Source organism: Saccopteryx bilineata, chromosome 9, assembly GCF_036850765.1.
Source record: "Saccopteryx bilineata isolate mSacBil1 chromosome 9, mSacBil1_pri_phased_curated, whole genome shotgun sequence".
NCBI lineage: Eukaryota > Metazoa > Chordata > Mammalia > Chiroptera > Emballonuridae > Saccopteryx > Saccopteryx bilineata.
The window spans coordinates 10451294-10465118 of NC_089498.1; the positions used below are offsets into that span (position 1 = coordinate 10451294).

Here is a 13825-nt window from a genome sequence, read left to right on the forward strand (position 1 = left end):
TCCCAGTCAGGAGCCCTGCCTGTGCCCCACCCCTGCCCCGAGTGAGTCCAGGCCCGGCAGCAGACAGCCCCATTGTCCATGCGTGCTCAGACCAAGCCACCTTCCCAGAGATGCACACCAGGACCCACCAGCGTGTCACTTACTGGTCTGCACGTCACACGTCACAGGGCAGTCAGGCTCCTGCACGGGGAGACGGGGAAAGAACTGCTGTGGCCCCCTCACCGGCTCCCCTGCTTCTTTCGTCCCTCCCGGAACACGCATAAGCAGGAGGGTTTTCCTTCTTCCCTACTAGGACCCCGCAGAAGGTCCTCTCGCCTCGGGCTCTTTTCCCTGCTTCTCCTCTCCTGCCTCGGAGGTCGCCCTCTGCTCCGGTCACCCCCCTGCCTTCCTCTCCTTTGCCTCAGCTCCTTTGCCCAGGCTGGGCCCCCTGCCTACAACGCCCTCTCTTCGGTTCTCTGTGTTTGGAAAACCCTGGAGGGTTGTCTCAAAGCTCCATCTGCACGAAGGTCTCCCCCGCCCCCCGCCGGCCTCACACCTCCCCTGTCCCCTATGTCCATTCTCAGGGGTCCCTCCTCTCTGAAAGAGCAGCTTCATGGACTAATCCCCTGCCCCATCTCCCCAGGCCCCCTTTCCTTCTCTTGGGAAACCCCAAAGTTATGCTTCCTCTGCCGCCCTAGAGCCCACATGAACACGAAGCCTAAGGGCTCAGCCTGCAGGGTGGGGGGGGGCGTGCACCCCCTACTGCTGCAGGGTGGGGATCCACGCCTCACGCCTCCCACCTCCCAGTTCCAGGTGCTTCTAGGAAGATGCCCAATTGTCCCTAAGAAAGAAGGGCCAGGGGTCCGTTTCTTGGAGAGGAAGCTGTGACAGACACGCTGCTCCCTCACGTACCCACGCTGGAGTCCTGGGTTGTCAGGAATGCACATAGACCAGGGGTCGGGAACCTTTTTGGCTGAGAGAACCATGAACGCCACATATTTTAAAATGTAATTCCGTGAGAGCCATACAACGACCTGTGTACGTTACGCATTATCCAATAAAAATTTGGTGTTGTCCCGGAGGACTGTGTTTGGCTCCAGTCACCCGCAACCATGAACATGAGTGGTAGGAAATGAATGGATTGCAATATATAAGAATGTTTTATATTTTTAAAGTTATTATTATTATTATTAAAGATTTGTCTGTGAGCCAGATGCAGCCATCAAAAGAGCCGCATCTGGCTCATGAACCATAAGTTCCCGATCGCTGACATAGAGCCATTGGCTTCCTAGGAGTCCTACTTCTGCCCAGAACATTCCAGTCCTCTTATCTCTGGGTCTTTGCATGTACTAGTCCTCTGTCTGAACGGCCCAAACTACCTGCATTCACTTTCACCCTCCCACTTCCTACTCCTCCTTCAGGTCTCAGCTTGCAGGCCACCTCCCCTGGGAAGCCTTCCTTGATGCTCCCGGCAGTCTCCTCCTCTGCACCCCACATCCAGTCTGCTCCACCGTGGAAGCACCTCCCCCACCGACTGTGACCTCTCGAGGGGCAGGGCTGAGCCAGCATTCTCGGCCCTGTAGCCATGGCCCCACAGAGAACGTGCGGAGTGAGCGAGCGGTGCCGACAGGCGGGCTGGGTGGGCTGAACTCCCCCTGAAGGCTCCTTCTTCCTTCTGTGCGACTGTCCCGCAGAGACACAGGCCAACCACCCCACTCTTGCCTGGGCTCCCAATGCCCCTCCCACCCCACCCAGAGCCCTCCCTCCCTTGGCCCAGAGCCTACCTGCTCTTCAGCCTTCCCGTGGAGCACTGGCTGTGGCAGGGCCTTCTCCAGTCTGTGCAGGAGCCACGCCATCAACCTGCATGTGGGAGAGAGCGGCCATGTCCCAGTGAGAAAGTGACACCGAAGTCTGATCCTCACCCCCCCCCCAAGGCAGACAGTCTACCAGAAGGCAGAACAGAACCCAGGTATCCAAAGGCCACTGTCCCCCCTCCCTGGCCTCTTTAGGCAAGTCTCTGGCTACTGCTCAGACCCCAGCAGGTAGTTCAGTCTCCCCCCACACCCCCACTCCACCCCTAGAAGTGCGTTTCAGGCCCCTCGCCCACCCGTGGCCAGGGTGGGAACTTGTCAGTGCCCATCCCATTTTAAAAGCAACTTTGTTTTTATCCTACAGATTTGCCTGCATGTGGTGAAATGTGCCCATACAAGGCTATTGCTCACACAAAAGAGTGGAAACAGACCTGAATGCCCAGCGCATGATTAAATAAAGGCTGATACATCCACACAGTGGAGCACCCTGCAGCCATGGAAAGGCTGAAGCAGACCTAAGTGTATAAAACCACTTCAAAGAGACACCTTTGGGCCCTGGCCAGTGGCTCAGTGGTAGAGCGTTGGCCCAGCATGGGGAAGTCCCAGGTTTAACTCCTGGCCAGGGCACATAGGAGAAGTGCCCATTTGCCTCTCCCTCCTCCCCCCTCTCCTTCCTCTCTATCTCTCTCTTCCCCTCCTGCTGCCAAGGCTCCCTTTGGAGCAAAGTTGGCCCGGGTGCTGAGGATGGCTCCATGGCCTCTGCCTCAGGCGCTAGAATGGCTTCGGCTGCAACGGAGCAATGGCTCAGATGGGCAGAGCATCACCCCCTAGTGGGCTTGCCAAGTAGATTCCAGTTGGGCGCATGTAGGAGTCTGTCTTTCTGCCTCTCCACTTCCCACTTCTCACTTCAGGAAAATACCAAAAAAGAGAGAGAGAGAGAGAGAGAGAGACCGACCTTTGGATAAAAAAAAAAATAAAAAAAAGCCAGGTGCAGAACAGTTCACTATTGTCAGGTAAGTAGCCCTGGCCTGACAGTTTGGTTGGTTAGAGCATTGTCCCAAAGCCCAGAGGTTGCTGGTTCAATACCTGGTCAGGGCACATACAGGAGCAAGAGCATTCCTGTTTCTCTCTCTCTCTCCCTTCCTCTCTTGCTAAAATCAATTTAAAATTTTAAAAAATTATAAAATAAGCCTGACCAGGCGGTGGCGCAGTGGATAGAGCGTCGGACTGGGATGCGGAAGTACCCAGGTTCGAGACTCCGAGGTCGCGCGCGGGCTCATCTGGCTTGAGCAAAGAGCTCGCCAGCTTGGACCCAAGGTCGCTGGCTCCAGCAAGGGGTTACTCGGTCTGCTGAAGGCCCACGGTCAAGGCACATGTGAGAAAACAATCAATGAACAACTAAGAAGTCGCAACGTGCAACGAGAAACTGATGATTGATGCTTCTCATCTCTCTCTGTTCCTGTCTATCTCTGCCTCTGTAAAAAATAAAAAAAAATAAAAATAAAAAAAAAAATTATAAAATAAAAGTGAAATATACCCATAAGTTTGTGCCTAGAAAGTGTTGAAAGGGCCAAGAAGCCACCTGATGGGGTTGCCCTGGGAAGGGACCCTGGAGACTCCTTTGAATTTTCTCCCAGGGGCATGTGTTGCTTTTATAATTTAAAAAGAAAATGAATGGAATTTGAGTGCTGCACTGCTCCCCGTAAGAGGTGTGGCGTTTGGGGGGGGCTCACCTGACAGCATCCCCGGGGGGCATCAGGGAGGATGCTGGGAAGCCAGGCTGGGGCTCTGGGATCGGCTCCTCGGGCGCCGGGGGGCTGGGGCTGGGCAGGGGGTGACTCTCCGGGGCCTGCAGCATGGGCTCCGTCTCCAAGGGCTGTTCTGGGGGCTCTACGCAGCAGGGAGAGCAGGAGATTAAGATGACAAGGCAGGGCTCCATTGACCCCCTTAAGGCAGTGGTTCTCAACGTGTGCGCCCTAGAAGATTTCCAGGTGCACCCTATGGTATTCCAGAGAAATATGTGCCTGTTGGGGACCAAAAAACCAACAGGGTTTTTGGAGCTTAGATTTTTGGGGGACAGAGGTGTGGGGAATTGGCTGTAAACTGACAGTATGCCCAATCCCCCACCTCACTTGCCTGATTAGGTTTCAAAGGGCTGTTAAGCTGTGGTGCTGGATTGTTTACACTACCCTCCATGTTCTCTGGAAAGACTGGAGGCAAGTTTCTACTATCCTTTGTTTGGTGTCAAGTTAAGATGATATGTATGGTGGGGGTTCTGTGCACTCAACACAATTAAGATAAAAAGAGAGGAACTCTTTAATGTATTGATGAGGAAATGAGAGTTTGCCTTCCAAATATATGCCAAAACATTGAAGAAATCGCTAGGACACATCAGGCTCATGTTTCTCATAAACACAAGAATGAAAAAACTTAACACATTCATGCTGGGACCTGCCGAATTTACTAAATCTTACTAAGAATGTATCTATTTATATAAAAAGATAATTTTTTGTCTTTTTTTTATTTTTAACCCCCTTTTAAGAATTCTAAAAAGCATAACTCAAAAAATGTAACATAAAAATGTTTTTTAATGTCAGAATAAATTTAATTTTGTCATATATACTTCGTTTAATTACCATAAAAGCACATTTGGACTTTAAATTTTTTTCCTTTAATATTTGACTTAATTATTATAACATATTTCTCAGAAATTTGTATATAGGGCGCCTATAGTTATTTGTAGAATTTTAAATGCGCCCCGACTTCAAAAAGTTTGAGAACCACTGTTTGGCTTAAGGGCACAGGGGGCCAGATTTGAGGGGCAAACATGGCTGAGTGGGAGCCCCTCGGGCTCAGCCAGCTGTCCCTGTCATCAGACAGACGGAACTGAGGCCCAGGGAGCAGAAAGAACTTGCCTGGTACCTGACGAGGCTGCCCCTGGCCACTGGCTTTTTAGCCTGGATTGGGGGCAGGGTAGTGTCCACCACGACAGACCTGTCCCAGCAAGCTCTGAACTCCTCCCTAGCCTGGGCGAGGGTAGGGTCCTCTCTCAGACCCTCAGGCCCCGTTCTACCCCCAGCCCAGACTGTGACCATGTCAGACAGCCCTTCCCAGGTCCCCTCCCTGTACCTGGGCCCAAGGCAGCGTCCGCAGGCTCCTCTTGGCAGCCCTGGATCACCGGCAGGGAGAGAGGTCACGGTCATGGAGCAGCAAGCCCTGCGCGCTCCCTCCCTGCCCGCCGAGAGCCGGCCCCTCCTTCCCCTGAGTCCCTTGTCCCTCCTGCAGTCTCTCCTCCCATCAAGGACCCCCCCCAGGCACCCAGGAAAGAGAGTGGGGACAAATGGTCAGAGTAGGCAGGCTTCCTGAGACCCCAGAAACCCTCCAGGGGGTCGGCTTCCTGCTTCCCCTCTGCTCCGCTCACCTCAGAGGTCTTTGGAGGCTGAGGCAGCACTTTCTCCAGGTTCAGCTCAAACCACCTGAGCAGCCAGGGCCCGGCCCTGCAGAGGGGCCGGTGGTCAGCCCAGAGCCTGAGGAGAGGCCAGCTGCGTAGCCTGGACCTCCGGCTGGGGTCCCAGGCCTCGCCCAGCCCTTCCGAGCCCTTGGCCCCCATCCTGCACCGCGGGGCCCGGTACTGGATGGTCTCAGAGGACCTCAGATGGAGGGGGAGACCTGCCAACCTCAGATTCTGACCCCGGGCTGGAGCAGGCTCTGGAACAGCAGAGCCAGCCTGGGCCTCCGGGGCAGCAGTGTGGGGTGGGGGCCGCTCAGGGGCCTAAAGGCAGCAGCGTGGCTCCCTGTGACCCCTCTGCCTTCACGGGGGTGTGAGCAGTGCGGTCACACAGGGCCCCACATCTAGAAGGGCCGTTTCTTATGTAATGCCGTCATCACAGTCTTAAAACTCTTAAGTTTTATTTGTTGATTTTTTTTTTTAGAGAGAGAGGAGTGAGAGAGAGAGACAGAGAGACAGAGAGAGAGAGAGAGAGAGAGAAAGGGGAGGAGCAGGAAGCATCAACTCCCATATGTGCCTTGACAGGCAAGCCCAAGGTTTCGAACCGGCGACCTCAGTGTTCCAGGTCGACGCTTTATCCCACTACGCCACCACAGGTCAGGCCAAAACTCTTAAGTTTTAAAAGAAATCCTGCATTTCCACTTTGCGCTGGGCCCCACAAATTAGCCGTCCTGGGGCAAAGGTCATGGCCTCAGCCTGCCCCTGCAAGCAGCCCCTCTCTTCTTGGGAGGTTCCGGGTTCCCAGGGGAACCATCCCCCCAAGTATGGCCCAAAAGAAAGTTGGCAAGTCCTCTGGGTGCCTTCATTCTAAGTCACTTTACTGATTCCGTGAGTTAGCTGAGTGGCCCTGAGGACCCTGACCTGGGCAGCTTCCAGAGGACAAAGAAGCATATACGTATAGAGAGAGCTGGAGTACTGAATGAATAGATGGAGTGCGTGATTGTAGACATTCGTCAGTTCACCCATTCATTCAGCTTCTCTATGCTGAGTTCCTTCTGTACGGCAAGCACAGTGCTGGGCACCCCAGGGTTCAGCGATGACCAAGACAGAAAGCCCCTGCTCTCAGGGACCCAACAGTCTAAAGAATGAACAAGGGGCCTGACCAGGCAGTGGCGCAGTGGATAGAGCGTCGGACTGGGATGCGGAGGACCCAGGTTCGAGACCCCGGGGTCGCCAGCTTGAGCGCGGGCTCATCTGGTTTGAGCAAAAAGCTCACTAGCTTGGACCCAAGGTCACAGCTCAAGCAAGGGGTTACTTGGTCTGCTGAAGGCCCGCGGTCAAGGCACATATGAGAAAGCAATCAATGAAAAACTAAGGTGTCGCAACGAAAAACTGTTGAAGCTTCTCATCTTTCTCCATTCCTGTCTGTCTGTCCCTGTCTGTCCCTCTCTCTGACTCTCTCTCTATCCCTGTTAAAAGAAAAAAAAAAGAATGGACTGGAGAGATTGTAAACTGGAGGTTCCAGGCTTATTTGGGGAACCCACATTGTTCTGGCAACTTTCCAATTAGTCGGCACTATCTAAGAATTAAAGATTTGGCATAAAAACCTAAATTTCTAGCTTCTCTCTCTTTTTTTCAGTTGACATTCAGTATTACTTTGTAGTAGTGTCAGGTGTGCAGCACAGTGGTTAGACAGTCCTGTACTTTACAGAGTGTTCCCCAGATGTTCCCAGCACCCACCTGGCACTGAGCAGTTACTGTGGTATTATTGACTCTGTTCCCTCTGCTGCACTTCCATCTCCGTGGCTGGTCTGTAATTACCGGTCTGTAGCTCTCCATCATCCCTCCACCTCCGTCCCCCAGCCCCCAGCCTGCCTCTCCTCTGGCACCTTCAGTCTGTCCTCTGTGTCTGGGTCTGTTTCTGTTTGTCTGTTCATTTATAAATGTTATTTAGATTCCACATGTAAGTGAAATCATATATCTGTATTTTCTAGCTTCTCTTGAAAAACGGGAGGCTCTGGCCACCCTGGGTCCACTCCCCTACAGGGCAGAGGCAACTGGAACTGGGCAGGGCCCCTCCCTAGAGAAGGGCATAGGCTCCACCATCGGGCATGGTCCTCACCCAGCCTGCCACCCTTGATGCCGAGGCAGCCACCCACCTCGGTCAGCTCGGAGAACTTCAAAGTTGATGACCACTATGAGGCCAACCTAGGCACTCCAACACCCCCCACACGGCCCAGGCTCTGCCGAAGGGCTCCACACGGCATCCCCACCTTCTCCCATCCTCAGAAGGTGGCCCTACCTGAGAATTCTTAGTAATCAACACCATAAACCATGGGCAGCAAGGACCTATATCCTTGTTTTGTGGATGAGAAAAGAGAGGCCCGGAAGAGATGAAAGGCATGTGCAAAGTCATACGCACTGAGGGTCTCAAATACAAGACCCTGGGCTCTTGCACACACTGCTCCCCCCACCACATACACTACAGATGAGGCTCAGGGGCTCCCAAACCAGCGCTCAGGGACGGGAACTCACCCAGCGTCCTTTGCTCTGGAGTCCCCATTAGGTCCGCCTGCAGAAGAAAGTATGGCGGTCAGCAGCAAGAGGTCTGCCCAGAGCCCTGAGTCAGCTCAACTCAAAACCAGGTTTGAACCCAGGGCCAGTCCAGTGTGAAACTTGGCCCTATTGACCCTCCCCAGGGGCACGGCCCTTGCCAACCTCCCCTCCGCCCCACCTCTGTAAAGCCATCCTACCTCGCGGACTTACCTGAGCACAGAGTGCTGCAGTGCTCGGGGACCTGTGCTCCTGCCTGCCGGGACAGACAGACAGTCAGACAGACAGGTGTGGGCAGGGAGCCCAGGAGCGCTAGCCTCCTACAGCCCCTTCCGCACTGGACCCTCACAGTTCCCAGCCCTGGCCGTACCTGATCTGGGCCCTCCAAGCCAGCCGCAGTGCTCCGGGCCGGCCCGCCGCTGCGGCCAGGCTGTGGGACTACCTTCTCCACGCTCTTCCTGAGCCAGGTCAGCACCCAGGCACTGGGACTGCGGAGGGACAGAGATGCTGTCCACCCTCAACCTCCCCAGCCCCGGATTGGTTTTTTCAACCTAAAGAAATCGGTTGGGGCCTGACCAGGTGGTGGCACAGTGGATAGAGCATCGGACTGGGATGCAGAGGACCCAGGTTCGAGACCCCAAGGTCACCAGCTTGAGCGCGGGCTCATCTGGTTTGAGCAAAAGCTAACCAGCTTGGACCCAAAGTTGCTGGCTCAAGCAAGGGGTTACTTGGTCTGCTGAAGGCCCGCGGTCAAGGCACATATGAGAAAGCAATCAATGAACAATTAAGGTCTCGCAACGAAAAACTGATGATTGATGCCTCTCATCTCTCTTCATTCCTGTCTGTCTGTCCCTGTCTATCCCTCTCTCTGACTCTCTCTGTCTCTGTAAAAAAAAAAAAAAAAGAAATCGGTTGGGCCCTGGTCGGTTGGCTCAGTGGTAGAGTGTCGGCCTGGCGTGCAGGAGTCCCGGGTTCGATTCCCGACCAGGGCACACAGGAGAGGTGCCCATCTGCTTTTCCACCCCTCCCCCTCTCCTTCCTCTCTGTCTCTCTCTTCCCCTCCCGCAGCCAAGGCTCCATTGGAGCAAAGGATGGCCCGGGCGCTGGGGATGGCTCCTTGGCCTCTGCCCCAGGTGCTAGAGTGGCTCTGGTCGCGGCAGAGCGACGCCCCGGAGGGGCAGAGCATCGCCCCCTGGTGGGCATGCCGGGTGGATCGCAGTCAGGCACATGCGGGAGTCTGTCTGACTGCCTCCCCATTTCCAGCTTCAGAAAAAATACAAAAAAAAAAAAAAAATCGGTTGGAATTGCAAACCTTTACCTCTCCACTGTGAGAGTTCAGATATATCATCTCTCCCTGAAGCTTGTGTCCTTCTCTGGAAAGTGGGGGTGCCGACTCTGTGAGGCAGGTATGCCCAGTGGCATCCTGAGCCCATCCCTATGGTGTCTGAGAGCTGCCGGCTCTCCATCATGCTGTCCCCGCCTAGCCTGGCTCCAGGGGTCCTGACCTTAGCACCCGCCTGTGCCCCAGGAGGGCTGAGGGCTTCCTGGGGGTGTTTCCTTGTGGCTGAGGCCGATCACCCTGGATACGAGGGGCACAGGCTCACTGCCTGGGCCAGGCCCCAGCCACAGACGTGCTCGCTTGGATAAGCACCACTGGTCTACAATGTGTGAGCCAACCGGGAAGTTTCACATAAAAGTCTGGATTTCTGGCATCCTGGGAAATAAGAAGCTCTAGCCACTGGGGACCTGCTTTTCACCCAGGCACTGAGAACCTCTGGCCCCACCCTTCACTTCCCATGGTCACATTGCCCATTTGGGAGGCCCCACCCTCTGCCAGAGGCTCCCTTCAGCCAATTGCCAAAATGCCCTCGACTTTGCCTGGGAGTGACGTAGGCCTGAGAGCAATGCCAGTCCCCACCCCCCCCAGTGGCTGCCTAGCTGATGGGGTGGTGGGAGGCTGGCCCTAAGGAGAGGGGAGGTGGAACTGTACCTGTTTACTTGGGGAACCACAGCCACCGGGGCCTGGAGGGATGTGGGCGGAGCAGAGGCCTCCTGCTGGGTCTCTGGAAAAGAGTCCCTCCCCCCGTTAGCTCTGGAGCCTCTGAGAGCCCATTGCTACCCTGTTGGGGAGGTCAAGTCAGAGGCAGGGGAGAGAGGAGAACCCCAAGGTGTGAGAAGGCTGGAATTCCAACTCAGCTCAGCCAAAAATTCTCCAGGAGCCCACCCTTCCTTTCTCTGAGCCTCAGTTTTTTCATCTGTGAAATGGGCCTGCCAGCCTTGTGGTTTCTCCACAGGGCTCTGAGGGGGAACAGAGCCCTGTCCCACCACCGGTCCTGCTGTCCCCGGCCTCCAACACTCACCCTGAGGGATTGGGTCAGCCACTCCGAGTTCCTCCCCTTCTGATGGCTCCTCGGGTGGCTGGAGGGTTCAAACAGGACCACGTAAGCCAGGGGTCCCCAAACTTTTTACACAGGGGGCCAGTTCACTGTCCCTCAGACCATTGGAGGGCCGGACTATAAAAAAAACTATGAACAAATCCCTATGCACACTGCACGTATCTTATTTTAAAGTAAAAAAACAAAACAGGAACAAATATAACATTTAAAATAAAGAACAAGTAAATTTAAATCAACAAACTGACCAGTATTTCAATGGGAACTATGCTCCTCTCACTGACCACCAATGAAAGAGATGCCCCTTCCGGAAGTGCGGTGGGGGCCGGATAAATGGCCTCAGGGGGCCACATGTGGCCCGCGGGCCATAGTTTGGGGGACCCCTGACGTAAGCCCTCAGAAGGCAAGGGCAGCCCCTGACCCACATGTAAGGGACTCTTCCACTCCCCACAGGACCAAACAACACTATTCTCATAATTGTCTCTGTAAATCCTGCTGGCCTCACTTCCACCTCCCAGCCCCAGGGGTCCCTCCTCCAGGGCTGGGCCCCCCCGATGTCCCCCAAAGATGGTCCCCAGGCCTATCACAGCCCCCAGGATGCTGTCCCTTTTCAGTGGCCTGAAAAGTGGAGGGACCGTAATAGAGATTTATATTCTAGCAAGCTCCTCATCTCCTCACGGACGGGCAACAAAGAGTTTATGCTCTGGCTACTGGGAGCAGCTCTGTTCTAGACTCTAGGGATGGCAAACTACGGCCTATGGGCCAAATCCAGCCTGCCGCTCATTTTGTTAAATAAAGTTTTATTGGAACACAGCCATGCTCATTTGGTTATGTATTATATCTGGCTGTTTTCACAAGCCAATGACAGAGTTAGGTATTAACAGAGAGGGCATGACCCACAATGCCTAAAACAGTTCCTCTCCAGCATGCTTTCCTCATCCTCCGCTTCTTACCAGAGACCCGGCTTCCGGTGTGGCCTCCTGGGGGGCTGTTTCAGGCTCCGGCTCCAGCTCCATCACTAGGTCACGCTCCGGCTCTGGGTCTGCCCCCTCTTCCTCCTCCTCCAACTTGGTCTTCTGAGGGGTCCCCGGGGGCTGAGGCAGCACCTTCTGGACCCAGCCCCACATCCTGACACCTGCGGGGAACAGAGCCCTGAGCCTCCCCAGAGCGCTCACAGCTGCTCCCACCATTTAGGGGCCACTTTGGGGATTACACATTTCCCTTTCCTCTCATCTCTTAAAATATTTTTGCAATTATATCTCCAAGTAGAAATACTCGAGCCCACAAACATATGTGTATATAAAGAGGTTAATCACAACAGTGTCATAGCAAAAGAGGAAAAACTTCCAAACATCCATCAGTAGGAGGCTGGTTATTGGAAAGTACCTAAATGTTCACCTGTACGAGGGGTACATATTAAATAAATTATGCTATGCCCAATAATGGAATATTATGGATCTACCTGAACTAATGTGGAAAGATGTTCATGCTCTGGACTCCAGTTGTGAGCAAATCAGTTAAACGCTTAGTACCTCAGTTTGCTTGTCTGTATAATGGGATATTAATAGTACCTACTCTTAGGGGTGATTGTAAGGATGAAATAAACTGGTAAGAACAGTGACTTGCACACACCGAGAGCTTAATAAATGTTGGTTGGGACTATTATTTGGAGTCAAGTAAAAACAGTTGTCGTGGAATATCATGTTCAGCCCAACCCCCTTGCAAACTTTTATAACTACATTATAAGTCATATGTAAGTGGATATGGTTTAAAAATGGAAATAACTGTTTTCATAATTTAATTTTTTTTTTCCTGAAACTGGAAACGGGGAGTCAGACAGACTCCCGCATGTGCCCGACCGGGATCCACCCGGCATGCCCACCAGGGGGCGATGTTCTGCCCATCTGGGGCGTCGCTCTGCCGCAATCAGAGCCATTCTAGCACCTGAGGCAGAGGCCACAGAGCCATCCTCAGCTCCTGGGCAAACTTTGCTCCAATGGAGCCTTGGCTGTGGGAGGGGAAGAGAGAAACAGAGAGGAAGGAGAGGGGGAGGGGTGGAGAAGCAGATGGGCGCTTCTCCTGTGTGCCCTGGCCGGGAATCGAACCCAGGACTCCTACATGCCAGGTCGACGCTCTACCACTGAGCCAACCGGCCAGGGCCCATAATTTAAAATTTTTTAAGATAAAATGACCATTGAACCCCTTTTTCATGTTTACTGTGATATTTCAGCCCTACCTTCTATAGATTCAGTGTCTGGTGTCATCTATATTTGGGGAGCAGGAGCCCCTTTCCTCATAACTAGATCCCTACAGGGTGGCCTGGCCCAGCAGGTGGCACACAGGTCAGTTAGTGCAAACTCCCGGCCCTGAAGGGACCCTTCCATGGCAATACCCGACACGGTGTGCCTGCTCCCCCAGCCAGGGGCAGCCCAGGCGTTGGTAGAGTGTTGCCCTGTCCTCCCTCTGTCAGGGGCCCTGGCCCTGGGCTGGAAAGGGCAGGCTCAGGGCCCAGGATCCCGGCAGCCCCCGGCCATGCTGCCTTCCCTTCTGCCCACATCTCTGACTTCTGTTCCTGCCCTGGCTCAGCCGCCCAGCTTCCCCTGTGAGAGGCTGTGGTGGGGGGTATAGCCTCAGCTCAGTCACCAAACAGGTGAACTTGGGCCAGACGTGACCTCTCTAGTCATCCATTTCCCTGTTTGGGTGGGGGGTAGACACAGTGATGACCTGGGCTGGAAGAGCCCGAAGTCACATGCTAGGATGGTAGATTGCACCGACCCCAGCCAGCCTTAGGCAGCCTCACAAGCCAAAACTGAGCCAAGGGCTCCTGACCCATGGCCACACTCATCTTTGTTCTTACCACCTCCTGCTCAACCCCAGTAAAAATAAATGTCATCACTTTACAGCAAAGGAGGTAGAAGCACAGAGAGGTTAGCAGACTTTCCCAAAGTCACACAGCCAGTAAGTGGCCAAGTCAAGTTTAACTCAAGCCTGCCTGACTCCAGGTGTCCCACATTCACTTCAGGCGGTACCATATTTGCTGCTTCGCAGGCCAGCCTTGCACACCTTCCCAGCAGTCAGCAACTGTGACTTTGTTTCTAAACCTTCTGGTAATGACTAGGGCAGCCGGCCTCACTCCCAATCTTTCTTCTTTCCAAAGACTCAGCCACTTTCTCCTACATGGAAACTTCTGCAGGTCCCTTCTATCTTTTGGCCATGTCCCTGCCCACTCCACTTTGATGGCGGTGGCTCAGGTTGGAAGGGGGAACAGAGAGTGGCAGCCCAGGACAGTGGTGGTGCTTGGACCACCAGCCTGTCAGAATCTGCTGGACAGCTGGTAAAAATACAGAGTCGTGGGCCCTGCAAACCCTGCACGGGACCTAGAATCTGCATTTCACGAGCTGCCTTGGAGACTGTGATGCACACTAAGGTTCAAGCGCATGGGGCGGGAGGGGTGAGGGAAGCCCTAGGTTCTCAGCCTTGCCCTCTTCTCCACGTCTAAACGCCTTGCTAGTAGGAGATCCCATCAGCAGTCCCATGGCCACCAAGCCGCCACCTCAGCCTGCGTTACCTGCTCAGATGCCGACCACCAGCCAGGAAGTACCGTCTCCCTACCACTCACAGCTGGCCTCTCCAACGTGGGA

The 13825-nt window shown here is 54.1% G+C and overlaps 1 protein-coding gene across 1 annotated transcript in view; it reads right to left on the reverse strand.

Annotated features, from left to right (window-relative positions):
* Positions 1-13820, reverse strand: part of CNGB1 (cyclic nucleotide gated channel subunit beta 1) — a 69802-nt gene extending 55982 nt beyond the window's left edge. The window contains exons 1-12 of the mRNA XM_066242773.1: positions 13753-13820; positions 11138-11319; positions 10152-10209; positions 9782-9854; positions 8162-8279; positions 8005-8047; positions 7774-7810; positions 5212-5287; positions 4920-4959; positions 3524-3680; positions 1764-1839; positions 144-180 (exon numbers count right to left, since the gene is read on the reverse strand). Coding sequence (XP_066098870.1) covers positions 144-180; positions 1764-1839; positions 3524-3680; positions 4920-4959; positions 5212-5287; positions 7774-7810; positions 8005-8047; positions 8162-8279; positions 9782-9854; positions 10152-10209; positions 11138-11311 — 889 coding nt within the window. The 5' untranslated portion in view covers positions 11312-11319; positions 13753-13820. The remainder of the gene's footprint in view (positions 1-143; positions 181-1763; positions 1840-3523; positions 3681-4919; positions 4960-5211; positions 5288-7773; positions 7811-8004; positions 8048-8161; positions 8280-9781; positions 9855-10151; positions 10210-11137; positions 11320-13752) is intronic.
* Between the last annotated feature and the right edge of the window lie 5 nt (positions 13821-13825).